This window comes from Giraffa tippelskirchi, chromosome X (genome assembly GCF_054371585.1).
Source record: "Giraffa tippelskirchi isolate mGirTip1 chromosome X, T2T-mGirTip1v1.2.pri, whole genome shotgun sequence".
In the NCBI taxonomy this organism is placed as follows: domain Eukaryota; kingdom Metazoa; phylum Chordata; class Mammalia; order Artiodactyla; family Giraffidae; genus Giraffa; species Giraffa tippelskirchi.
The window spans coordinates 4,987,411-5,014,357 of record NC_137289.1 but is presented as its reverse complement, the minus strand read 5'-3'; the positions used below and the strand labels follow the sequence as shown (position 1 = coordinate 5,014,357).

Below are 26,947 nucleotides of genomic sequence, written 5' to 3'. Positions count from 1 at the left end.
AGCCAGGCCTGGGTGCTGGGTGCTACACAGAGCAGTGACAGCAGCTGGTCCTTGGCACTTTATGCTTGGTGCCTTTGAAAGCGCCTGATGGGTAGATTCCATGATTATTGCCTTTTACAAAGGAGGGGCACCAAGGCACAGAAAGGGTAAAGTCCGATCCGTGTCACATAACCAGAGAGTGGAAGGGCTGTTCAGAAGAAAAAGAATTCACGCAAGGACCTCCTTTTCCAGCACAATGAAATCTAAACACGCAAGTCAGGAAGGAAAGGCACACTGCCCTCAGACCTCCATCACCATGCAGAGCCTGGGGAGAAATGAGCAAAAACAAGCACCGCCCAAACTGAACTGCTCCAAAAATCCCAAACTGCAGCTTCGCTTCCTTAGTCTGTTAGAATACAAGTGCCCAAGATCCTGCAGACATCTGTAGGATCTCTTGATGCTCAGCCAAGAGGAGGTGGGTCCCCTATTGCCTGGATGACCCACCCTGTGCTTAATTTTCCACTAAAATAGTAACACACTCGTTCTAGACTTTCTCTGTGGCAGATACTGGCCAGGTTTGAGGCCCCACTGAGGGGATGCAGGCAGAGGAGCTGAGCCACCCCTGGGTGATTCAGCCCCAAGAGGGCAGGACAGAACCCCCTTTTCATGAAGCAACACTTTCAGGAGAGCCTAGGAGAGTGGTCAGGGGTGTGACTCAGCCTCTCCCCAGCCCCTCCCTCTGTCACTCTCTCCACTCCAGCTTTCATCTCTGAAAGTTGCTTCTCAGCCATTTTGCAGGAAGGACTGAGTCACGAGACCAAGCTGTCTCACCCAGGAAAAATGCTGGAGTGCCCGCCGATGAGCCCAGGCCATGGGCAGAGCCTCTGTCCAATTGGGCGCAGCCATTCTAAATAAACAAGCATGCCTGTTTCTGGGAACCAGACATGGAGCTCTCAGGAGAACCTCTCTAACGAGCCATCGAAAGACTCATTATATCTGGGCATGGTGCCACTAGTGGTAAATAACCCGCTGGCCAGTGCAGGAGACACAAGAGCTGTGAGTTCGATGCCTAGGTCTGGAAGATCCCCTGGAGGAGGAAATGGCCCCCTGGAAAATTACATGGGTAGAGAAACCTAGTGGGCTACAGTCCTTGAGGTACAGTCCTTGAGGTCGCAAAGAGTCGGTCACAGCTGAGTGACTGAGCACATGCACACATGGGGCAAACGGGCTATAGGTCATAGGATCCTTACAGCAATTGTGATGGGTTATTTCTGAGCTTCCTGGGGCCATGCTGGTTTTCAAACCTGGAAGGGAAGATGCTTAGTAGTGGATGCTGTTTAAATTCCTCTCCAATCCTGGAATTCTTAAGCCTTTTTGTGCAACGGATGCCCTTGGCTTTCTGGTGAAACTTAGGGACCTTTGTAAAAAAAAAAAAATAATAAACGGCTTAAAAATGCACAAAAGAAAACAGTGGTATCACAAAGGATACCAGTCAAATCAAAATAGTCTCAAAATGATTACCTTACTAAGAAAACAAATTTGTGACATAGAAGCGTTTGTTAGCGCATTAAATAAGATCTAGCAGTATGTCTCGTAACTACTGTAACTTCAAAGTGGTGATATTTGGAGATTCCTGCTATGACTGCAATGTGAAACAAAAATATCTCTGATTTCTCTTGGCGACACAGCCACAGGTTATGTAAATATTACTGTGGTTTGTTGCCAACATTCATAATTGAAGGAAATGCTAAATTTCTGTTAGAGGTTAGTGAAAATAAAAATGTAATTTTTTTCCCCACTTGAGTTTACAGACTCACTGGGTTGTGTTCATGAATCTTAGGTTAAGAGTCCCCTGCTAAGGCAACACCGAAACCTATTTAATTAGGAGGCATTTCCCCCTCTTGACTCCACAGCTGAGTCAAACTGCCGACCTTGCAGCTTTTTCTTGTACTGCACTTTCCTCTTACTGCAAAGCACAAGCAGGGAACTTAGATTCTAGTGCTAGCTCCCCTACTTAGGAGCTGTGGGACTTTGGGTGAATTGCTCAGCCTCCCTGAACATCAGTTTTCTCCTCTGTGAAACAGGGATGATAACAGGACCTACCTCCTAGCGTTGACATGACGGTTAAGTGAGAGAATATTTGTCAAACATCCTGGCACTATGTTGGTCCTTCATAAAGGTTCATTATAATAATTATTTTCATTTTCATGGGAAGAGTTTATCAACCAAAAGGCAGCACGTGTGGACCATTATGGGTGCTAAGTTACTTCAGTCGTGTCTTGACTCTGTGCGACCCTACGGACTGTAGCCTGCCACACTCTTCTGTCCATGGAATTCTCCAGGCAAGAATATTGGAGTGGGTTGCTATTCCTCCTCCAGGGGATCTTCCCAACCCAGGGGTCGAACCCCAGTCTCCTGCATTGGCAGGTGGATTCTTTACCACTACTGCCACCTGGGGAAGCCTGTGGACCATTGTAGCAACCTGCTTTATTCTTTGGTGATTTCTCTTTGCCATCTCCATGATCCCAGAGTAGAAGGCACAGAGGAAACACACAGTGGAGGGGACAGTGGTGTGCTAGAACTCCTACTGGCTCCCTGAACCCAGATGTTTTCAGGAAATTTACTATCTGGTTGATATCATGTTGGTAGCTCAGAATCAGCCACAGTGAGAACATTTTCAGCAGAAAGCCATCAAGTGCTGTGACAGAACCTTGAATCAGAGCTTTTTTTCCCACCAGAAAGCTGCTTGTTAAACACTTAGCAGCACACTTCTGGGGTGGGGGTGGCCACTGTTACTGTAGTGATGGTGGGACAACCTATATACTGTATCTGGGGAAAATGTAAATCATCAGGGCTTGGGGGGAGAAAACTAAGTGTTCCTTGTGGTCCAGGTTAATTTCATTTTCAGTCTATTGGTTCTTCCAGCTACCCAGTTTTAGATCAAGGAAAGAACAGATTTTTCCTGATGAATGTTCTCAGTTCTTGATAATTACTTCCATTTCAGCAATTCTGTAGAAGAATGTGTTCTCAGATAAGAAAGAAAAATCTCTATTCTTTTTGTCTGCAGAGTACAATATTTTTTAACTTAAAATCCAAGATATCTATGTACTGGTAACTTACTTCCACATCAACTTTTTTTTCTGTAAGATTCCAGTGCATCATTCCCAGAGAATTTTATAAAGCAGCAGAAAAGTGAGTTGCCTGATTATGTAGTCCTGTTAGTGTTCCTTGAGTCCAAACGTTGACTTAGATGGTGTTTTCAGAACTCATAAGTGGATGTTTAAGTCTGTGAATTGAAGTGCTGAGTAGCTTGACTTGCAAGGCCAATGGGCGGTGGGGGGTGGGTAGTCAGTCTTGGGATGGTGGTTCATTCAAACATTGGGATTTGGTTGCATGAGCTGTTTTCAGATGCTTCTCTGCTAGCTTGTCACTGTCTATAAGCCACTTGTATATGCTACTCTCCACCTGTGAATTGTGCTAACACATGGTTGAGAAAGGAAACACGATGCAGGTGGCCAGCCAGAGAACTTAAAACATGGAGATGTGCAATCTGGCAGAGGAGGAGGGCTATAGAAATCATGAGCTCCCTCCAGTTTTGGCAAGGACCAAAGAGACAGCCTCTCTTGTGAGGATGTTGTGGGATGATCCAAGAAAGTGTGTGGCAAGCACCTTCTTGCCCAGAGGAGCTCTGCAGAGACTGTGGGTGGCCTGTTGAGCTTTCCCCACATGGGTGAAGTTTCTGTGGAATCGAAACCATTCTTATGGATTGTGGGTACCATCAGTTTGATGCTCCTGGGCACACCACTCCTTCCCTTGCCAGGTAGTCAGCCTTATATAGTCCTTATGCCAGTGTGAGGTCTCTGACTTTTCCTCTTGATAAAACTCCATTCATTGGGACCATTCCTCTGACTGGCCACTTAGCAGCATAGAGTAAGCCAGACCCAGCATCCACAGTGGCCATTCCTGTTGAGATTATCCAAAGATGACAAATACAGACGGGGATCACTGCTGCCAAGATCTGGTCTCTGGAAGCATTAGTGGTCAAGTTAACAACCTAAAAGAATTTGAGCCCTCTTCTCCAGGATGGTTTGGTCCATGCACTTCACATCAAGTGCAGGCTAAGCGACCTCTCCACAGACTCTGGGGCTCTCACAAGCAAACCAAACAACTGTGTCTATACTTGTGTTTATACCTGTGGCAATTTCAAATTGTTCTTGTCAAAATGTACCTGTTTCCCAAAATGTCTTCTTTAAATGTAAGTTAGGAATTGGGGGAAGGGAAGTGAACATTTTATAAAGGAAGCCCAAGAAATTGGCTCCTAGAGTTGATGCAGAAATGATGTATGGATATGGCTATCAGAAATTGAGCCTGACCTTGAATTTGACCGGAGTGAGCCCAAGCCTTGGAACTGGGTGTGTCCCTTCCTATCTTGTTCGGCTAGTGCCCTGTGTGTTCTGAGCCCTGATGGGAAAGGAGCTTCCTGGATGGCACAGAGCAGGGCCCACCTTACATTATTTGTCATCCAGAGAGGATACTGAGGCCAAGGCCCAGGGATGGCCAGGCCCTGCAGCAAGGGAGCAGGCCCCCGACTCCTAGGCCACCTCATGGTTCTGACCCAGTAGAATGTCTGAAGCCTGCTTCAGTGTCTTTTGCTGTCACCCCAAAGTCTTTGGAGCCAAGTGAGTAAGTTTGAGTGTTGACACCTGTTTCCGGGTCATCCACCACAAGGGGGAATTCCACAGCTGCTTATTCACTGGTCGTTGTGTGCCCGCCCTGCAATGGGCTCTCTTCTAGGGACTGGCAGATAGCATGGGCTCGTATTCTAGTGTGGAGAGACTGGACAGAAAGAGAGTCAGCATGGATCTCTGTGCTCTGATGTCTTACTCCACCCAGTGGCTAGGGCCACCGTGGCCAGGTTCCCCTCTGCCTGGACCTAGAGGAAGACCTAGAGTGGGTCTAGAGGAAGACCTTCCAGTAGTGAATGTTTGGTGGGGCTGACCGCACAAAGCACATGATGGATACTGTGTCTTTGATCTTCATCACAACCCTATGAGGCAGATGCTATTACTATAATCTCTTTTATAGATAAGGAAATAGACACACAGAGAGGTTGAGTAACTTCACCAAAGCCACACAGCTCTTAAGTGGCAGAGCTAGGATTCAAACTCAGGCCATTGGGCACCAGAGTCTGTGCTTTAACTGCTCAGCTACTGCACTGCCTCTTGTTTGTGTCTGTGTCTGTGCGTGTGTGTGTGTGTCTGTGCTCAGTTGCGTCTGACTCTTTGTGACCCCATGGACTGTAGTCCTCTAGGCTCCTCTGTCCATGGGATTCTCCAGGCCAGAACACTAGAGTGGGTTGCCATTTCCTCCTCCACGGGATTTTCCCCACCCAGCCTTTCATGATGGGGCAGAATCTGAAGCCTGGCTCCCACCACCTTCAAGGAATACCTAGGTCTGGATCCAGCCCTAGGTCCTCTCTCTAAGGGTGTGTGCCTTCACCATGGAGGGGACACCGAGGCAGCCATGTGCTCACTGGTGTCACCAGGCCTGATCAGTGCCCTGTTCCCCTTTCTCCGCCCAAATGCCCTCTTCAGGGAAGGAACCCCAGCTCTGTCTGCTTCACAGAATGAAAGCTCCAAGGCGCCAACTCTGATCACACCAGCTTGCCTCTCCCCACCCAAAAGTGTATTAGCACCAACTCCCCACTCTGAGTTCCAAGCTGGGACACCAGGTTTGCAGAGAAGGGGAGATCATTATCATGCTGGGTCAACTGGTTGCCACCACTGCCTGTGCCAAGGCACAGTCCTGCCGGCTGCAAGGCCATTTTAGCCTTTGGTGCACCCAGTGTCTCTTGGGTTTGGCCTCCAAGCCAGTTGGGGAAGTGCTAGCCAAGGCCAAACAGTGGCGTCATCTGCAACAAGTTGGAGGCTGCCTAGAGGCCCTGTCACTGTGTCTGGGAGGCTGTCTTCATATCCCACACTGCACCTATCTCAAGATTGCCCTATAGACCTGGGCAGTGGAGCCCTTTGCTGCCAGCGTGGCTTTCTCTGGCTTGGTTCCTCCTTTCCTGGGTTGCAGCAAGTCAGCTGGTGGGAGCTGTCAGAGCCCCAGGAGCAGAAACTGCACTTTCTGATGGAGAAGCAGGCAGGCCACTGGGGAACTGAAGCCACTTTATTTAATGGACCTGTTTGCCAGAGGCACAACACAGGGAAGATGAGAAGAAACCTTGTTCCATGAACTCAAACCAACCAGACATAAGCTCAAAGACTCCAGACTGTCTGGAAAGGCAACACAACATCAGACCAAAGCAACCAAGATGGATCCGAATCAAAGGTGAAGCACTGGGGGGATGTGATCGAAGGGAGAGAAGAAGGTAAGGACACCCCACACTCAGGGAGTCCTGGGCTGGCAAAGAGACTCATCTGTGGGAGGAGAAGCCAGGCTCTTGGGAGAAAAACTTCAGGCTTCTTTGTAGAAGAGATTACCCTTCAACCTGGGAGTAATAAATCGGCTGGTGATATGGTTTAGCTCGATGGGGAGATAGTGACAGATGAAGGGGATGCAGAGCGTTCCCATTCCCTGAGAGCTGGGACGAATGACAGTCCCAGGGCACAGAGCGGGGAAGAGCATTCTGGATTATGCAGAACTGCCAAAAAGAACCATAAAGTACTAGGTGGGCCAGCTACTTGCAGATTTCCAGAAAAGAAACTCCTTAAACTGGATATCTTACATGATTCTAATTAGCTTGATGCGGCTCCCTGGGAAAATTGTAGAACATGCTCTTGGAGCAGTTGCAAGCATGGGGGTGCTTAGAGAAGGAAGCCAGCCCAGGGCAGGTCTGAAAAGCAGAAGGAGTGGGGCTCCCCTCTAGTCCCCATGGGCTCATGGGAGAGTGCATTGGGTAGAACATTATTTTCTGTTGGAGGAGCTCCCTAGGCAGGTAGGGCAGAGAAAAGCAGGCAAGTGGTTTTGGACCTCAGCAAAGCTTTTGGCAGCAGGGCTTGTGAAATCCTCATTTATAGCCCAGTTATGTGATTGTGTAACCAGTGAAGACCGAATCCAAAGGCTGTGGAGTCATGTCCCCCTTGGAGAAGGAAGTCTCGAGGCACGTTCCAGGCAAGTTCCTCTTGGCCTGCTTTGCTTTTTTTTCTCAATGATCTGGATGAGACAAGAGAATCAGTCTTACCACATCCGGCCCTGACATAGTCCCAAACGATGGATTCTCTGTAGTGTGAAAGTATTGTAGGATCCAAAGAAACCTTGATGACCCAAGATTGTCATGGGAGGTCCAACAGGGACAAAAGGCAAGGTCCTATATTTGGGTCTTGAATTCATCTGCCCAAGAATGGGATGGGAGGACTATGACTTGAGGAAAAAAAAACTGGGAGCTTCTAATTGACCTCAGTGATGGTGATTCAGTACTGAGCTGGGCCTGCTGTCAGGGTGACCATTCCTTAGGCTGCAGTGTCTGCCCTGGCGCACCCCAGCTCCCATCCAGCAATATAGACAAGTGGGGGTCATCAGGTTGGAGAAAGACAGGGTGATGAGCACACTCCAGCTACAGGCAGTGTATCCCATGACCTCCCCAAGCTGGGACTTGAACCCAGGGCTCATGATTCCAACTTCAGAAGTTATAATGAGTGCCTGTGTGCAACCCTGCGGGCAGCATGTAGACTGCCATGTACTAGATACGAAGCCTTGGGCTCATTTCATTCTGATTCTTCTGAGTATGTTGACAAGTGCTTTGACAGTTGGAAAACATTTTCATAGAAACCAGAGACCCTATCAGCCTTTAAAGGTGTGGGGACTTCCTCCTCTAACTTCCAGTGCCCAAGAGAAATTCAGCAGAGATCCTGTCTCATAAAAAGCTATTTCATATATGAATGTGAAATGAATTTCATGAACCACCAGAGGCTTCTTACCATTAAAAAAAAATAAGCATTATTAAAACGATATCTTCTGGATGCACCAAGGTTATAGAAGTAACAGGACTTTACCAAACCTTAACTGCAATACAAAATGAAAAGTTTGTCTCTTTTCTTACACCTTCTCCACAACTCTCTCATACTTGCTTAGTACAAGGAGTAAGAGAAAGGACAGCTCAGTGTAACACAGGCAGCTTGATTGCATGAATACACAGATGGCTGATGGGATGAATGAACTGCAGAGTCTTGGCACAGAAGTGTTTATCTGGTGAATTTCTGAATTCCATATCTCCTTCCATGGTAGCTCAGCTGGTAAAGAATCTACCTACAATGCAGGAGACCCCGGTTCAATTCCTGGGTCAGGAAGATATGCTGGAGAAGGGATAGGCTACCCACTCCAGTATTCTTGGGCTTCCCTGGTGGCTCAGCTGGTAAAGAATCTGTCTGCAACGCGGGAGACCTGGGTTCGATCCCTGGTTTGGGAAGATCCCCTGGAGAAGTGAACAGGTACCCACTTCAGTATTCTGGCCTGGAGAATTCCATGGATTGTATAGTCCATGGAGTTGCAGAGAGTTGGACATGACTGAGCGGCTTTCACATTCTGTGCACAGTTGAGGTTTGGTAATGGTTGATACTCCTCTGAAGCGTCTCAAGTTCTGTGGGTTTGTAATGTATCTTGGTAATGTGGCTTTTAAGTTTTAGCTGTTTGAGTTAAGCACAGAAATATACATTTGTATTTGACCCACAATGGAGTTAGATATTCATCCTTGAAAGAAGTAGAGCAGGAAGGACTGCTGAGATTATGGAGGTGGTCCTGATTTGGATTTTGAAGATATTAGTCTAGAAGAAATACAATGGATAAAACCAAGAAGAAAAGTAATACAACATTCTACAGAAACTATACTCCAATAAAAACTTAGAAAATAAAATCAAGGACAAACCAGAACCTTGGGATTCCTGGCTGCCTTCTTGGTGCACAGAGCTGCCTGGGTCCCTTGAGCACCATAGGGTAAGCCTGAAGCAGGACATGGGTCTTTTTCAAGAGCCTTCTTCCTCCTGGTAGACTAGCACCCTGCACTTCTAACCCCCAGTTTTAAGCTCCAGAATGGCATCGTTTTTTTTTTTTTTCTGACTCAGGGAAGACACTTTTGATCAAGTAAAAATGTCTTATTCACCCTGGTATTATATAGCATTTGGGCTTATGGGTTGGAGTAGTTTTTGCTTGAAAAATAAGCTAACTTGGCTTGGGGCCAGCCATAGAACTTGTGTAGTTTGAACTGTAGAAATCCACTCTCACTATCAACCCAAGTAGCCTCCTAAAGGTATTTGTGTCCATGTTCCCTTCCTACTCTTCTAGAAGCCAGGCTCATTTGTACCACATTGCTCTTGCCTGTTTATCATGCCGTGCATCTGAATGGCTGCCTGTGAAATTGCATTCGTCTTTAATGCCTGCTTCTGTGCATTTTTGTTGACTGTGTTCTCAAAGGGAAGTGTCTGGGGACCATTTCTGAAATGCACAGGCATTATCCCGCTGTCTTTAGTAACCGGAGCCATTGTTGCCTACTTGCAATAGATAAATATCTGGAAAATTATATTGTTTCCTCCAAAGCTGATGGTAGCAGCCTTGACTGATTTCTTTCAGTTGTGAAATAATATCTAAAATACTTGCAGAGAGGCATTCCCAAGAATGGAGAGAATTTATTACATCATAGTAAGCAGTGAAAGCACATTTCCTCCCATCAAATGGGATTTCATATGAAGTCCTTAAGTGCAACCCTAGTGCTTTTCTTATTATCCAATATCCATCTGGAGAGTGGAATGTATTCAGGAAGACTATTAAAAAAAAAGTTTATTTATTTATTTGGCTGTGCCAGGTCCTAGTTGTGGCACACAGAATCTTTAGTTGCAGCATGTGGAATCTAGTTCTCTGACCAGGGATCGAACCCAGGCCCCCTGCCTTGGATCACAGAGTTTTAACCACTGGAACACCAGGGAAGTCCCAGGAAGACAATTTAAACATGTTGTTATTCGGTTGCTCAATCGTGTCCGAGTCTTTGCAACCCCATGGACTGCAGCACGCCAGGCTTCCCTGTCCATCACCAACTCCCGGAGCTTGCTCAAACTCATATCCATCAAGTCGGTGATGCCATCCAACCATCTCATCCTCTGTCATCCCCTTCTCCTCCCGCCTTTAGTCTTTCCCAGCATCAGGGTCTTTTCCAGTGAGTCAGTTCTTCTTATCAGGTGGCCAAAGTATTGGAGTTTCAGCTTCAGCATCAGTCCTTCTAATGAATATTCAGGGTTGATTTCCTTTAGGATTGACTGGTTGGATCTCCTTGCAGTCCAAGGGGCTCTCAAGAGTCTTCTCCAGCACAGATTTCGAAGGCATCAATTCTTTGGCGCTCAGCTGAACTCTTCACAAATCTTTTCTAGCCTAATTGTCTTTATTATTTTTTAATGGCTCTTTTCTTCTTTTAACTCACTGCTCCTCTATGCCACATGTTACACGCCCTCCCCTCTCCCAACACATTTACTCAGTTGAACCCACCACAGTGTAGATGGACACAGAAGGATGGACTGGGGTGCAGACCTCCAAGGATGCCTCCTTGCAATGCCTGGTGACAAGTGCCACGTTTCTTACCTGTCACCTTCCTTGTTTCCTCTTTCTTTTTAGAGTGTTCTGGACTCTGAGGTTGGTGAATTCTCCAGCCTTGCCTTAATTCATTGTCCGGGGCTCTGATCCCCAGATGGCCTTGTTTAGAATCTGGGGTGGCGGTCCCACGAGTGTTTGCTTGAGTGTGGAAGGTGGAGACCCCAAACCCTGCCCAGCCCCACCAGGAACCTGCAGGCAGCCACTGAAGCAAGTCTGCACTGTGGCTTTGGAGTCCTAGTCCGTGAATGGCCATCGAGGCAGTGCTAGTTGGCAAGGCTTGTAGGGCCCTCCAGGCCAAACTCTTTGGTCTATTGAAAGAAAGTGAACACTGGAGAGGTGAAGTGGTGCGCTAGCCAGCCTTGGCAGGGAGAGACCCCACCCTTAGTTCTGTTGATGGTTTAAAGCGAGGTCAGGTCACTGTATGGCCTGGGAGCCAGCCTCAGGGGTATATTAGGCTTCTTGGCTCATTCCTTTTGGAATGTGGACCCAAGGGCACATTAGATGGGGTGTCTGTCTCTAGCCCAGCTCACCTTAATTGTGCCCTGACTCCAGAGTCAGTGAGCCTAACAAGTAGCATTAGCTCTCCCTGCCCATCACTCCATGCCATCCTGGACCAGTCTCTGCCTTGATTTCTCTCTCTGTTCAAGAAGAAAGTCGCCTTCTCATCTCTAGTTTTCCTCCCCATACTAACATTGTAGGACTCTAACCAAGTGTGAGTATATAGAAGCTGGGGACAAAAGTGACAGCTTCTGTTCAGTTTCGTTGCTCAGAAGTGCAGAAAGGGGCTGCCTCCCCCCAATCCTCTTTCCCAGGGACTTTCAGGTTCTGATTCTCATCTGGCCCTCACGCAGTACACGTGAAAGGCAAAGAGCAAAGGGCATCATCCGCACTTTGCAGATAAATCTGAGGGTTAAAGAGTCTGTGATTTGTTTGAGATAGAAGTGGACCCCAAGTCTCCTGACTCCAGTGTTCTGCCCAGGATGTCTTTTGGGCCACTAACTCCAAACACTTTGCAAATGTTCACTTGCCTGCTCGTTGATAAGCTTGACACTACTGCCTGCTGAAATTGCCACAAAACCAAACCACTTCCTCCCTACCCCAGCATCTCCAGTGATTCTTGTATGATAAATCTAGGGGAAAGGAATCTTGCTTGCATGTCTGCCTTTAGGGCCAGGGCCAAGGGGTGAGCAGGGAGGGAGGCGGGTGAAGCTATGTTTCTCTTCCCTGTGCTGGTGGTACTGGAGCTGCCTGAGGACTTCTGAACAGAAGCCCATCTGGATGGCAAGATCAAGGGGCCAGGTGCCCACTGGGACTGATGGGGACATCCTCCACTGAGAAGGGGAGTCTTTCCCCTGGGCCTCTAGTGCTTGGGTACTTTCTGGGACAGGGAGAGAGAGAGAGCAAGTGAGCCTCTGTGTGTGTCTCTGAATGTGTGTGTCTGTGTATGCCTTTGTATGTCTGTGTGCACATCTGTGTCTGTCTTCGTGTGTCTGTGTGCACCTGTGCATCTGATGTCTATTTGTATGTGCATTTGTGTGTACATGTGTGACTGTGGGTACCTGTGTCTGTGTATGTTATTCTGAGCATGTGTGACTGTGTGCATCTGTGTCTGTATGTGTACCAACATATGAGTGGCAGGTTTGGCCCTGTAGAGGACACTGGAACAGTTTCCAGACACCCCCCCTCCAGCACAACACCCACCTTGGTCATCTGCTGTGGGGAAGCTTGGGGGAACTCATGGGCATTCAGCACCCAGGAAAGCCGGCACCTAGAGGGCCCGTCTGGACTACCACTTTAAATCCCAGGGCGCTTTCAATGTTCAAAACGCATGATGTCTAAAACAGAAAAAGGTGATGGTGGACAAGTCCAGTAAAAAATGAGGTTTTGACAAAACTTGGCCTCGCATCACCTTGCAGATGTTTCTGCCACAGTTGATCATGTGATAAGATCAGCATTGTTATCCCTGCTCTAAGACTGTCTTGGTCTGCCCTCATTTCTGGATGTCCCCAAGTTACAGAAAACTCTGTTCTGATTGATGTCATGGATGGACACTCTGTGCCACTCGGTCTTGGAGTCAAATCTGTTTCCAGGTGGGGCCAGCTGGAGACACAGTGATCCCAGTTGACTTGTTGGTTTGTATGAGTTTCGGCTCCTTTTGAAGCAGAAGTCTGCTTTCTGAGCCCACTGCATGGGACCGTGGGACTTTTGTACTTGCCGGAAGCCCCCGGCCTCAAGCTGATTCATCACCAAACAGTGCAGGACGCTCAGGAGTGTATGTGGCAGCCGGTCATTTATAACCTCGGTGGCAGTATCCCAAATGCAAAAGGAGGCAGATTGCAGTGGTTCCCTGAAGGGGAATTCGCAGCAACCAGATCTTGAGGTATTATTTCCAAACCAACTCTGTAAGTTCTTTATTGATAATGTGGGAATGGTCCCAGCAACTCTGTGTCATTTAGGGGCTAGTCCTGCTCAGAGTACAGGATAGAAACTTTTTCCTTCTCCCCAAACTTATACCATATTGCTTCATCCTTTTTCTAAAAGGAACAACTTCCTAAAACCCCAAGTTAGAGAGTGATAATAATTTGGTCTTTATTATAAAAGCTTAATTAATATATAATTTACATACCATATGATTCACTCTTTGAAAGCATACAATTTGATGTGTTTTTACTGTTTTGACTTGTCTATTCTGGGCATTTCATATAAATGGAATCATACTCTGTGTGGTCTTTTGTGCCTGGCATCTTTCAGCTGGCATAATGTTGTCAGGGTTCATCCATGTTGTAGCATGTACAAGTACTTCATGCCTTTTTATGGCCGAGTAATACTCCATTGTATGGAGAGCCCATGTTTGACTTATCCAGTTACCAGTTGGTGGACATCTGGGTTGCTTCCACCTCTTCTCTGTCAGAAGTAGTGCTGCTATGAACATTCATGTACAAGCTTTGGTAGAGGCCTGTTTTCATTTCTCTTGGCTGTATTATACCCAAGAATGGAATTACCAGGTCATATTTGGGGCTTCCCTGCTGGCTCAGACAATAAAGAATCTGCCAGCAATGCAGGAGACGCAGGTTTGATCCCTGGGTCAGAAAGATCCCTTGGAGAAGGAAATGGCAACCCACTCTAATATTCTTGCCTAGAGAATCCCATGGACAGAGGAGCCTAGTGGGCTACAGTACATAGGGTTGAAAAGAGTCAGACATGACTGAGTGACTAACACTGTCACACTTTCATGGCTATTCTATGCTTAACTTATCCTGGAACTGCCAAACTTTTTTCCAAAATGGCTGCACTGTTTTATGTTACCACCAGCAATATGTGAGGGTTCCAATTGCTCCACATCACTTTGGGCTTTTTCAAGTCAACTTTTAAAAAATGGAGAGCAGTGTTTTAGAATATTGAGGTATTTATTAACCTGTAATTACATGCCTTGTGGCTCTTGAATACTCTCAAAACACTCCTTTCAAATGCACAGAAATATTGAACAACGTGTTATACATTCCTAGGGACATATGGACTCTGATCCAACAAGTCATCAAGGCTCTAGGCTGACAGACTCCTTCAGATGGTTCTAGGCCACCCAAGTTTGATTCTGTTCACACTCAGTGGTAGCTGTTAGATTTCTGTATAGAACTTTGCACTTTACATGTGAAGAAACTGAGTCTTCAAGGTTAAGGAGTCATGGCTGAGAAGCCAGCCTTCCTGCTTCAGGTCTTGTTCTTGGGCTTCGAAGCCCTGACTCTCCTAACATCTAGAAGGTCTGTCTTCTTCACCCTTGACTCACCTGACTCCAGCCTTGGCTCTGCCTGTCTCACCCAGGACAAGCTCCTCTGGACCAGGGCATCTCCCTTGGCTCCCTACACCTTCACACCAACATCGCTCATGGCAAATCGGAATTCACAGCAGCCAGTTCCTTTTAGAGCAGGGTCATCTGCTATGATTAGAGCCCACTGTGGCTGTGATTGATGGCAGTGGGTTGATGGATCTGTTCCCACCAGGCGTTCTTTGCTGGTGGTCTGGAGAGTAGCAGTGGCCTTGGCCTCCTGGCATGTATTCAGCCCACCCTGTGATTCTCCACTGGAGGTGCCTCCTTCCTGTTGCTTCCTCTTACATTCCACACAGCCCTGCACCCCAGCCAGTTTTGTCTACACAAGTTTGTGATGCTCTCGCCATGAGCAGAGCCCTGGGCTGGATGCTCCAGCTCTCAGCTGCCCGGGTCCCTGTCTTCAGGTGGTGGGACAGGCCAAATAATGAGAGTCCAGAACTGGGTGTTCTTTAAGTGCTGAGAGTCACAGATAGCCCTGGGCTCAGAACGCTCCAGCTCTTAGTCATCCAAACGAGAGGATCCTTTACCCCTAAAGAGTAAACAAGCCCTGAAGCTCTCTGAGGGAGCCTCCTTGCTGTGGACACAGGCCAGCCTCACTGGCACCTGTGCCTTCCCTTTAGCATTTTTCTCCCTGGTATATGAGTTTGCTAGCGCTGCTGTAACAAAGCTCCACAAACTTAAACCAAAGACAAGGAATTTTCTCACAGTTGCAGAAAGCATAAGTCTGAAATCAAGGTATCAGGAGGGCCACCCTCCTATGTCCAAATGTCTCCTTTTCATAAGGACACCAGCCCTATTAAATTAAGGGCCCACCCTACTCCAATCACATCTGTAACTACCCTATTTCCAAATAAGGTCACATCCTAAGGTACTGGGGGTCAGGATGTCAACATGAATGGGAGGGCCACAATTCAATGTTAACACCAGTGTACACGTCTGAAGACAGATTTGGATTATTTTGCCATCCTATTACCTCCACCTGACTGGGTTCCATTCCTCCGTAAGCCCATTTGAAGTCCAGAGGTCTTTTGACTTTTTCTTTCGTTTGCAAGCTAAATTTCACCCTTGAAAAAAATTAGAACTCTAATATCCCAGTGTCTCCTATCCTAACTCAAAATACACCCAACAAGCCAGAGACCTGGGATGGGATCTCATGGTCTCAGAGATTCCTATGGGAATGGCTGAGCAGGACCCTTCTCACCCAATCTGAGGACTGTAGGATGAGGGATGTGGGGTCAACTTGGCCTCCCTGTGCAGCTTACCTTTGAACCTTTCAGTCTGAAACCCAAGGCTTTCTGCTCCTTAGTTCCTTGAGGGACAGGCCTTGGCCGCTGTTGCTTGGAAAGATTTCAGTCCTTCAGGGTTGCTCCATCCTCATGCTCCCCTTGCCTCCTTGCCAAGTGCCTCTGATTTGGTTTGTTTCCTTTCTCTGTCATGCCCGGAGATCTGACCCCGACTGGCAAGTTGAGATGGACATCAGACATCTGGCTGAGTCCACAGTCCACAGCAAGACGTCTGGTACTAGAGCCCTTGGCTAAGGCGGGGAGCAGTGAGCTGGGATGACCCTGGGGTCCCTCGGGTGCCTTCAGAGCCTGGGCTGAAGGGGAGAGAGACTGCCTGCAAGCCTCTGCCCTGAACCTGAGCTGGGAGGACACCCCTCACCCCACCCCATTCCCCACATCAACAGGTTACTGAACCCCAGAGCCAAGCCTCTCCCTGGAGCATTGACTTACTTGATGATGCAGGCAGGGGGATGGCGTGTTCTCTCTGTATTAAAGCCAACGTGAATAGAGCAAGCTGAATTCACATGGATTTCTGAGGCTGAAATCCAAAGTGTGTGTAGCAGATGATTTGGGAGTTCATCCATAACCTTGGATTGTGCTTGGAAACATTGCTGGGGTTGGGTTTCTGTTAACGGGGGGCATTAGGCTTCTTGTCCAGCTGTTCACAGATGTTGCTAAGGCAGAAGGAGCCCAAGCCAGCATCGTGTGTGCTAAGGTAGCACACCACTGCTGTGGCAGAAAGGTTTGCCTGAGGGCTGGTTCCCGGGCCTGGATTCCTCTAGAGGCAAAGAGGAAACAAAGTCACGGCTGGAGAGGCTGGGGTGCTGATGGTGGGAGACCCCTTCTTACTTGGACCAAAGTCAGTTTCCAGGCAGGGAACTCTCACCTGGGTTTCCTGTTGGCCGTGCTCACCTGGCCCATCTGGTCCCCAAGCGTAGTGATGCAATGCTGAGTCAGGAGGTTGCCTTCATCCACACAGCTCCAACTGCTGCCAGCACCTGTCCTCTCTACACTCGGCTGCTGGGAACTGCAAAGGGACAGGGCAACAAATCGGTAGAGGGGAGTCTTTAAGAACAAAAGCAGCATTATTTTTTTCAATTTTGTCTTTTTTCCCTCAGAGCTAAATGGGTAGCTTCTTTGATAATGGTAGGTTTTGTGTGGGCATAAATTTTCATTTCTCTGGAATAAAGGCCTTAGAGTGCAAGTGCTGTGTCATCCTATAGCTGCGTGGCTACTTGTACATTTCCAACTGGCAGGGAGTGGTCCAGATAATCCACATTCTCACCAGCTTTTGGTGTTGCCGATGCTCTTTATTTTAGCCATTCTGATAGGTAGGGCTTCCCTCATACTTCAGTTGGTAAAGAATCTGCCTGCAGTGCAGGAGACCTGGGTTCGATTCCTGGGTCAGGAAGATCCCCTGGAGAAGGAAATGGCAACCCAGTCCAGTCTTCTTGCCTGGAGAATTCCATGGACAGAGGAGCCTGCAGGCTATAGTCCATGGGGTTGCAAGAGTTGGACACGACCTAGTGACTAAAGAAAGAGATAGGTAGGTAGTGGAATATCATTGTGATTCTAATTTACAATTCTCTAATATTTAATGATACTGAACATTTGTGTATGTGCTGATTTACCTTCCATAGAAACTCTTCAGTGGAATGTCTTTTCATCTCTTTTTCCCATTTTCTAATTCGGTGGTTTGTTTTCCTACTGTTGAGTTTTTGAGATTCTTTATATGTTCTGGATACTAGTCCTTTATCCAACAGGAGATTGGCAGGTATTTTCTCCTAGTCATGTTTTCATCCTATTCACAGGGTCTTTCACAGAGCAAATATTTTACTTTCGATAAGGTCTAATTTATCAATATTTCCTTTTATGAGTCATGCTTTTGCTGTCAAGTCTAAGAAAGAACTTTTTGCCTAGCTCTACATCCCAAAGATTTTCTCCTACCTTTTTCTAACACTTGTGTAATGTTACATCTTACAATTAACTCTTTGGTCCATTTTGAGTTAATTTTTGTGTAAGGTATGAGATTGAGTGTGAAGTTTATTTTTTGCCTATAGACATTCAATTGTTCCAGACCATGTGTTAAGAATGCTGCCCTTCCTGCACTGAGTTGCTTTTGCATTTTTGTCAAGACTCAGTTGGGCATATTTATGTGGATCTATTTCCGGAATCTGTTCTGTTCCAGTAATCAATGTGTCTGTCCCTCTGCCAACATCACACTATCTTGTTTAATGCAGAGATATAATAAATCTTGAAACCAGGTAAGTTGATTCCTTCCACTTGATTCTTCTTTGTCAGAATTGTTTCATCTCTTCTACTTCCCTTACATTTCCATAGAAATTTTAGAATAATTTTATCTATATCTACCAAAAATCATGCTGGGATTTTGAAAGGAATTTGTTAAAGCTGTATATCAATTTGAGAAAAATTGATATCTGTACAATGTTGAGTCTTTCATTCTGTAAACACAGAATATCCCTCTATTCATTTATAGCATCTTTGATCTTTCATTAGTGTTTCATAGTTTTTAGCGTACAAGTCCTGGATGTGATTTGCTTGATTTTCACTGCAGAAGTATTTGAGCAATAGTAAACTGTATCATATTTTTAATCCCAGTGCCCATGCATTCTTTGCTGGCATTTATAAGTGCAATTGATTTTTATATGTTGATCTTGTATCCTGAGACCTTCCTGAACTTGTGTATTACTTCCGGGATGTACTTTGTAAATTTTTTAAGATTTCTATGTAGAAAATCATATCACCTACAAATAGAGATAGTTTTACTTCTAATATGTATGCCTTTTATTTCATTCTCTTCCCTTAATGAACTAGCTAGAACCTCCAGTACTGTTTCTGTTTTATTGTTTTTTGTTTTCTTGGGGGTATATTTGACACACAACGTGGTGTAAGTTTAAGATGTTCAACATGTTGATTTGATACGAGCAGTGGTGAGAGTAGTTATCCTTGCCTTGTCACCAAACTTGGAGGGAAAGCTTTCATCTTTAATTATTAAATGTGATGTTAGCTGTAGAAATATTGCAGATGCTTTGTGTCAAGTTGAGGAAGTTCCTCTCTAGTCCTGGTTTTCTGAGAGTTTTCATCATGAATGGGTGTTGAATTTCGTGATGTGCTTCTTCTGCATCAAATAATATGATCATATGCCTGTAACTGAATTTGTGGTTTTGAGACAATTGTAGATTTACATGCAGGTGTAAGAAATAATGTAAAGAGATCCCTTGTGCCCTCTTAACTAGCTTTGCCTAATGATAGCATCTTGCAAAGCTATAATACAACTGGGATGCCAAAATGGGTATAGTCAAGGTAGAAAACATGTCCATCTCCACATGAATCCCTCATTTTGCCCATTGATGGACACATCCACTTCCCTTCCACACCAACCCCTTCCTTACTCCTTGGCAACATCTGATTAGTCCGTTTCTATAGTTTTGTAATTTTAAGAATGTTATATAAATGGAATCACACAGTGGCTAAGTTTGGGAGATTGCCTTTTTTTTCACTGAGCATAATTCTCTACAGAGTCATCCAGGTCATTATCAACAGTCATGTCTTTTTATTGCTGAGTGGTATACCATGGTATGTAGGTACTAGTTTGTTTAATCATTCATCCATTGAAAGATTTCTGGGTTGTTTCTGGTTTGAGGCTATCTCGAGTGAAGCTACTATAAATGCTTGTTTGCCAATTTTTGTATGAATACAAGTCTTCATTCATCTGGGATAAATACTTAGGAGTGCAATTGCTGGGCCATGTAGTAATTATATGTTCAGTTTTTAAGAAACTGCCAAAACAGTTTTCCAGAGTAGCTTTGCCATTTTTCATTCTCTGCAACAATGCATGAATAATCCAGTTTCTCCCATTTTTGCCAGCATTTGGTGGGTTTTTCGAACAAATAAAGGTGAAATTCAAATGACAATTCAGTGGCATTAGTCCATTCACAATGTACTATACCATCTTCTCTATCTAGATCCTGAAAGTAAAAAGTCTCATCTCTAGTAAGCAGTTAGTACCGCCTTCTCCCCTCCCCTCAGTCCCTGTCAACCACCAATCTGCTTTCTGTCTCCATGAATTCAGCTATTCTGGATATTTTGTATAAATGGCATCATATCATATGTGACCTTTGGTGACTGACTTGTTTCACTTCGAAGGTTTTATCTATATACCAATACTTTATATGGCTTAATAAGTCAGTGGTAAGGACAAGGCAAATTTTGTTTATCTATTTACACATTGATGGCCATTTGGGTTGTTGCCACCTTTTGCTTATGATGAATAATGCTCCTGTGAACATTTGTGTGGAAATGTTTGGATACCAATCTTCATTTCTTTTGGGTATATACGTAGGAATGGAATTGCAGGGTCTGATGGTAATTCCATGTTGTTACTGTTTTGGGAAGAACTGCCAAACTACTTTCCTGAGCAGCTGTAATGTCTCAATTCCCACCAGCAATGTACATTTCCACATTCTTGTCAACACTTGTTATTTCCGTTTTTGTATTATGCTACCCTACTGTGCAGGAAGTGGTATGTCAGAGTTTTGATTTGCATTTCTCTAACATCTCTTGATAGCGAGCATCTTTACCTGTGCTTGTTGGCTGTTTTTAATGTCATTTCAATATGAATTTTAATATGTATTTTTATATTCCCTTCTTTGTTTGCTTTTTCTCCTTTTTCTTGGTTCCTTGGGTGGAAACGTATAGATTTTGGACTTTCCCTCATTTCTGTTATAACTGTAAATATCTCTCTGAACACAGCTTTACTTAGGTCCCACAAATTTTGATGTAATATATTTTCATTTTCATTTAGTTCAATTTACTTTAAAAATTTCTCTTGAGACCTCCCCTTTGACTCCTGAGTTTTTTTAAAGTTTGTTGCTTAGTTTCCAAGTGTTTGGAGATATTCCTGTTGTCACTTCTGTTTTTGTTTCCTAATGTGATTCCACTGTAGTCAGAGAAAATAGCATATATTACTTCAACTCTTTTAAATTTTTGTGGATTGTTTTATAGTCCAAATGATGTCTGTATTGGCATATATTTCTTGGATGCTTGAAAAGAATGTAAAATTTACTGTTTCTTGATGGAGTGTTCTAAAAATATCAATTAGATCTTATTAGATGGCGGTGGAGTTGTTCTTTTATATCTTGCTGATTTTCTAATTGTTCTATCAGTTATTGAGAGAGGACATTGATGTCTCCATTGTGCATGTCAAATTTTCTATTTCTTCTTTCAGTTATATTAATTTTGACCCATATATCATGTAGCTGTGTTGTTTGGTGCACACACATTTAGAATTACTTTGTCTTCTTGGTAGACTGACCTTTTGCTCTTCTCTGTGCCTGGTCATTTTCTTTGTTCTGAAGTTATTTGATGTTACTAGAGCCACCCGTGCTCATTTTTAAAAGTTTTTTCATCCTTTTACTTTCTACACGCCCATATCATTATATTTGACGTGAGCATCTTGCAGACAGCATATAGTTGGGTTATGTTTGCTTTTTTTTTAATTGACTCTGTCAAATTCTCTTTTTAATTGCTGTATTTAGATCATTTGCACTTAATGTACTTATTGATGTTAGTGCTTAATTCTGCCAATTTATTTTTAATTTCTGTTTGCTCTTTGTTTTTGTCCCTACTTTCTTTTTCCTGTATTCCTGTGGGTGACTTGAAAATTTTTTAGAATTTCATTTGCTGAATCACGTATAATGTTTCTGCATGTATCTTTCTGTATGCCATTTATTTGGTGTTTCTTGGTACTACGTCATATGTACATAACTTATAAGGGTCTACTGATGTCAGCATTTTAACAGTTTGAGTGAAGTATAGAAACCTTACCTCTCTTTCCACCCTTTACCACTGTCCTCTGTTTGTAATGTAATTGTGTTAAATATTTCTTCCACGTACATTTAGAACCACAGCATGCAATGTTATGTTTCTTCAGCTGCCAAATATAATTTAGAAAACTTTAAGGAAAAGGAAAGTCTTTTCTATTTACCCATATTTTTTCTCTTTCTATGGTTCCTTTTTCCTCAGTGATGTCCAAAATGTCTTCTTTCATTACTTCCTTTCTGTTTAGAGAGCTCCCTTTAGCCATTCTCTTAGGAGAATTCTGTTGTTAATGAATTCTTTTAGTTTTCGTTCATCTGAGAATGTTTTGATTCCCCTTCCATACCTGAAGCATGATTTTCAGCACTCATTTAGATCTTCTGTTTAGCTGGCTTTCTCCGACAATGCTCTGGCAGGGAAAGGGGTGCACTGTCTCATTTCTGCCAGGTAGCTATGAAAATCCAGATTCTCCACTTAGCCTTCATTGACACCAAGGGGGTTGGAGCTTCTTATTGCTGCTGGGCAGTGATGATAGTTCCAGCTCCCCACTGGGCTTCTGCTAATACCACCCTGGGTGGGATGGATAAGAGTGCCTCATTACTGTTCCCCATGTGACCTCCGCTGACATTGGAAGGGATGGGATGTGGACTCATGACCCTGGGAAGGTGCAAAGGTCCTGACTCTTTGCGGCCTCCTCTAACACCACCCTGGCAGGAACACCATGGAGATGACTCATTTCTGTTTGGGGCGGGGGGAGTCTAGGCCCCCAGCTGGCCTTTGCTGATGGGACTTGGTGGAACAACCCTTTTGTCTGTGGTGTTTAGCTCTTGCATAGAAGTTTTCAGTCTTGGGAGACTGCCCCTTTTCTGGCCCTTTGAGTGAAGAGAGGAGACTTTCGCAGGAGCTGTTTTGTCTGTGTTCATTAGTACTTTGGGTTGTCTGCTTCTTCAGTCCCAGTCTGGGATCTATGAGGCCAAAGGAAAACCCAGGGAGCTTGCCACTGTGTTGTTCCCTATGTCCCAAGGTCTTTATCCATTTTGCTTTCTTCTCCCCACCTTTCAGGGTCTTCTGGTGCTTGTTTTATATGTAAGGCCCAGAGGTTTCAGTTGTCTGCAGTGGGGGAATGGGGAACGTACTTCTCCACTTTTCCAGAGCCAGATATATGGACACGAAATTTTTAGACCTGTGTTTGTCCTGCCAAGGAGATCTAGGGAAGGAGAGCTTCCCTCACACATGAATCTCCTGGCAGAGCTCTAATTCCATGTCTACATCCTGATAAACAAAAAGAAATAAAACAAAACACATCTGTTGTCCCTGGGTTTGCATGGGTCTGCTCGTCTGTCATGGAGGGCATCAACTGGGACAGCCATGATCGTGATCGCAGCCGGTTCAGTTACCTTTTTGTAAACCAGTGCACCGGAGTTTTGTGAGCCCCTTCCAACAGCAATTGCTTCCTTCCAGTGATTGTCTGGTCATGACCTGTTAGTCTACTCACTTGGTTGGGTGCTCACAGGGGCAGAGTTGGCAGGTGCCCCTTCTATGGACCGAAGGCTTCAACAGAGCTGAAAGGGCAGTTAAGCCATCACTTGATCCAACCACCTTGGCTTTCATATTAAAAAAAAAAAAAATCTGTGTTAGAGAATGGAAGATCTCATGGTGTCCCGCCGAAAAGCCTTCCCTGCCTTTGAAGCCCGATGTTTAGTCACATCAGGCTGTTCCTCCACCCATCCCTCAGCTCTCCAGAATCTGCCATCTCATCCCAGCCAACTGCCTACCAGAAGTGCCCCTCATCCCTAGAGGTGGGAGGGGCTCAATGAGGGTGGTGGGGTGGAAAGAGAGACAAGAAAAATGCACGTAGCCAACTCAAACCTGTCCTCGGAGTGCAAGTCTGTGATTCACGGGGTCAATGGTCTCATCTTTGTGTCTGAAAGACAGTGTACTTTTTGTCTCCCTAAGCCCTGTGTCTAGGTCATTTGGGAAGCGCCTGGGAGAGTCAAGAATAAAATTGCAGGTCAAACAATGGATGACTGGAAAAGTCGACTTGTAGTCAACAGCATGCTTCCCCATTTCGCCGTGGTGGGAAATCGTCAGGAGCCCAGAAAGCTCCAGGAATCGGTCAGACAATGGGCTATGGGGGGAGGGGGGCTTTAAATGTTTCTAACCTTAAACTTGAACGTAAGATGTGTTGTTGAAATTCTCTGTGCAAACTTGGTGGCAAGGTACCAACCCCAAATGTAAAAAAACTGAAATGTGACCTAGAAAAGATCCAGAAGATGAGCTGACCCTGCCCCTTGTGAGTTTCAGGAAGAGCAGGAGAGTCCAAGGCTCGGTCTAGATTCCCAGTCCAGCTCTCTCTGCATACACCCCTTCACCTAGGAAGAGACTAAGGGTGAAAACGGGAAAAAGTGTACTTTTTCTCTTAATGGAAGCCAGGAATTTGGGGATGACAGGCACTGGATGTATTATATTAGCTTCTTAGTACCACTGAGAACAGGAAGCCAGTGAGTAGGGCGCTGAAAGATACTCCCATTCTACTCTCTGGCCCTGATGTCCTTTTAAAAACTCACCTGACAAATTTCTGCTTTCTTCCCTCGGAACTCAGACATCATCCATGAGTGTGAAACTCAAGAGTTAGGGATTCCAGAAGTAGTTTGGGGAGCCAGGATTCTAGAAAGGGACATGGGAGCCATTGGTTGGTTGACTGACAATAAAAGCCTGCAACCTCACTAGTCTACCAAGTTAGATTAGTTACTAGGATTTGCTGCAAGCACAATGGCTGTTATCTCAGTGCATTAGGTCCACAAAGGAGTGGCTTGCTTAATCTTGGCAATTAATGGAGCAGAGAGGAAATGGCTCTTCTAGACCCGTGGGTCTGCTTCCTTCCTGTTCAGAGAACTGGGAGCTGGGGGCTTTGAGGTAATGTCATTTCACATAACTAGAGGGCCCAGCTTCTCCAATTCCAAGGGCAGTCTACTTTGAGTTAGTCAGTTTTCTATTTAGGTGAGAATTCTGATCTTTGCACAGCTTTCAGGGAGTGAAGATATGGTTGGAATATTTTTTTTCTCTTTTTTGACCTCGTTGTCTGCCACTAACAATATATTGAGAAGGTGGTATCTAGCTGAGACATTTACAAAACTTTGTTTACTGGAGTTCCAGCTCAAAAAGGATACTGATCAAATGGGATGGCAGAGAGGGAGCAGTTACTTGATCCATATCCTGTCCTTCAAATTGCCAGCCCTCCCATCAGGCATCTTTCCAAGTCAATCTCCACCCTCCATCCTCATTACCCTTTCTAGCTCTTGCTTCTCTTTTATGGTCAAGAACTAAGTCTGTGAAGGAAAACCTCTGGTGATACATCCAGAGACCATGCTTAGTTTCAGTGGGTCTTGCAATTTCTCCTTTGTTCCACACTTGTTTCCATCCTGAGGAGAAAAGATTGTGGGGGGGTTGAAGGTGTAAGATCCTCTTCCTCTTACCCCATGAGCCCCACCACCCCTGTGTAAAGTGTGACTAGTTAAGTAACTGGTTTGGTTTTGACTGGTGTAGATCTGGATGCGGGATGGGTTCCTCTTAGAACATGTTCTCCGAGCAGCCACCGGCGCCCTCACTCTGGAGAAGCAGCACTGGCTCACGCCATTTCCAGGCTTGGCTTCTCTTTGCAGGTGGCCTTTAGAGTCCTTTGTAAGCCTGGCCAAAAATGATCAGCCCTTCTCCCTCCTCCACAACGCCCCTTGTTCTGTGGCTCTGAGTGGGCTGGTTCCGAAAGTCCAAGCTGTCCTGGAAGACCAAGGACCTGTCTCAGTTGAGCAGATCCAAAAAAATAAGCCTCGGGCTCCAAAAGCAAGTCTCTCGGATAAGTCCTCTTGGCAACAAAAGCCACATTCATCTTCCTGGAAGATGCCTGTGGCCTCTGAAGGGTCTGACACTCAGGGAGCCCACTCTCTTGGCTGTGCCTGATGGGTAAATGTGGAGCCCGGCCAAGCCAGGCACTGCTGATGTGGCCACCAGTAGCCGGGGCAGCTCTTGGTTTGAGTACAACTGAGTTCTCTTGGCTGGTCAACCCCGGCAGCTTCAGTAAGGTAACTGGTACCCACGTGGAGCTCTGCCCTACACTCCCCACATGCTGAGTAGCTCAGCAGCCCCTTGATTATGGACAGAGACAGGTTCAAAGCATAATGGCCAGTCAGTTCATGAAACCTGCTGTCCAGACAAGTATGGGACCCAGAATGGGAGCAGCAAGAGGCGGTCCTCGGTGGAAGCAGGGCTGGTGCTTCCCAGGTGTGGCCTGGACTGGGGTCTCAGCTGTTTCCTGTGTTTGCTTTCCCTTGGATGCTTTCTAGTGTCCAGGGATGATACCCCACAGCCACATCCTGGGAAACTGTGTGCTTCTGGAAGCACATCCCTAGCACCACCCTGTCTCTTCCTACCAGCATCCTCAGTGGAGAAGGTCTGATGCAGACATCAGCTCACCTGGTTTTCTTGTCCTTTTCCAAGAAACAGACTAACAAAAAAACTAATTTCAAGTCAAGATCTGTTCATAAAATTATATCAGTCCCAAAGGAGAGTTCTTTTAAACAGCCCTGGGATCTCCATGTGAATCATTGTGAGTTCCCATGCAGGAAAACATGCATCCGATGTGATGATTGCTCTTGGCTTAAGACCAGGGCTCAGGACACCTGATTCCAGTCTTGCTTCTGCTCCTAACTAGCTATGGGGCTTTGGCCATCCTTTGCCCACCCTGAGGACAAAGATCAAATTAACCAGGAGTAAGAATAGCCACTTTTATTTGAGAATTGACTAGGTGCCAGGCACTTGCTAAGCATTCAGGGTGCCTTATCTCCTGTAATCCTGAGAATAACCCCTGAGATAAAGAGGCTATCTCCAGGAAACTGAGACTCAGGTTAAGGAACTTGACAAAGTCACAGAGCTAAGACACAGCAGAGCTCAGAGCCTGCTTTCTTCGCTGATGGCCTCTGCTGCCTCTCGGCTCTGAATCATGTTGAAAACCACAAAACCCTGGGTATATGTCAGGCGGGAGTAGTTATCATAATAAAGCACAGCACCCTGTCAGCATTTGTTCATTCATTCAGCTGCCTGATTGCTTAATGACTCTTGTTTGATCTGGAGTTTTACCTTTTGAACATTTGGGCATCCACTCAAGCTTCATAAGGCATCCAGTCCTGGCAGTGAGTGTATGGAGTTTTGACAGGAGGCAAAACATTTGGCCCCTCTTTTTGAAGTTAAGATCTCCACACATTCATCCCCCAGCATGGTGAGTGGATTGATGACTAGCGCATGAATCTCTCAAATACTAGCATGCCAGGTGGGTGTGCTTTGGAGCTCGGGTGGAATTGGAACTCAGTTGTCTCTGTCTCAGTCTACACCCCACCCAAAGTAGTAAAGATTCCCCAGCTCTGAGCAGCCATCTATTCCCTTCATAAGG

The 26,947-nt window shown here is 45.6% G+C and overlaps 1 protein-coding gene across 19 annotated transcripts in view; it reads left to right on the top strand.

Moving 5' to 3' along the window:
* Positions 1–26,947, top strand: part of MAMLD1 (mastermind like domain containing 1) — a 113,525-nt gene that overhangs the window by 35,243 nt on the left and 51,335 nt on the right. For 11 of the 19 annotated variants that reach the window (XM_081564639.1, XM_081564645.1, XM_081564644.1 and 8 more), the window contains one exon: positions 23,461–23,619. The exons of the other annotated variants lie outside the window; for them this stretch is intronic. In XM_081564639.1, coding sequence (XP_081420765.1) covers positions 23,524–23,619 — 96 coding nt within the window. In that variant the 5' untranslated portion in view covers positions 23,461–23,523. The remainder of the gene's footprint in view (positions 1–23,460; positions 23,620–26,947) is intronic. 19 annotated transcript variants of the gene reach the window in all.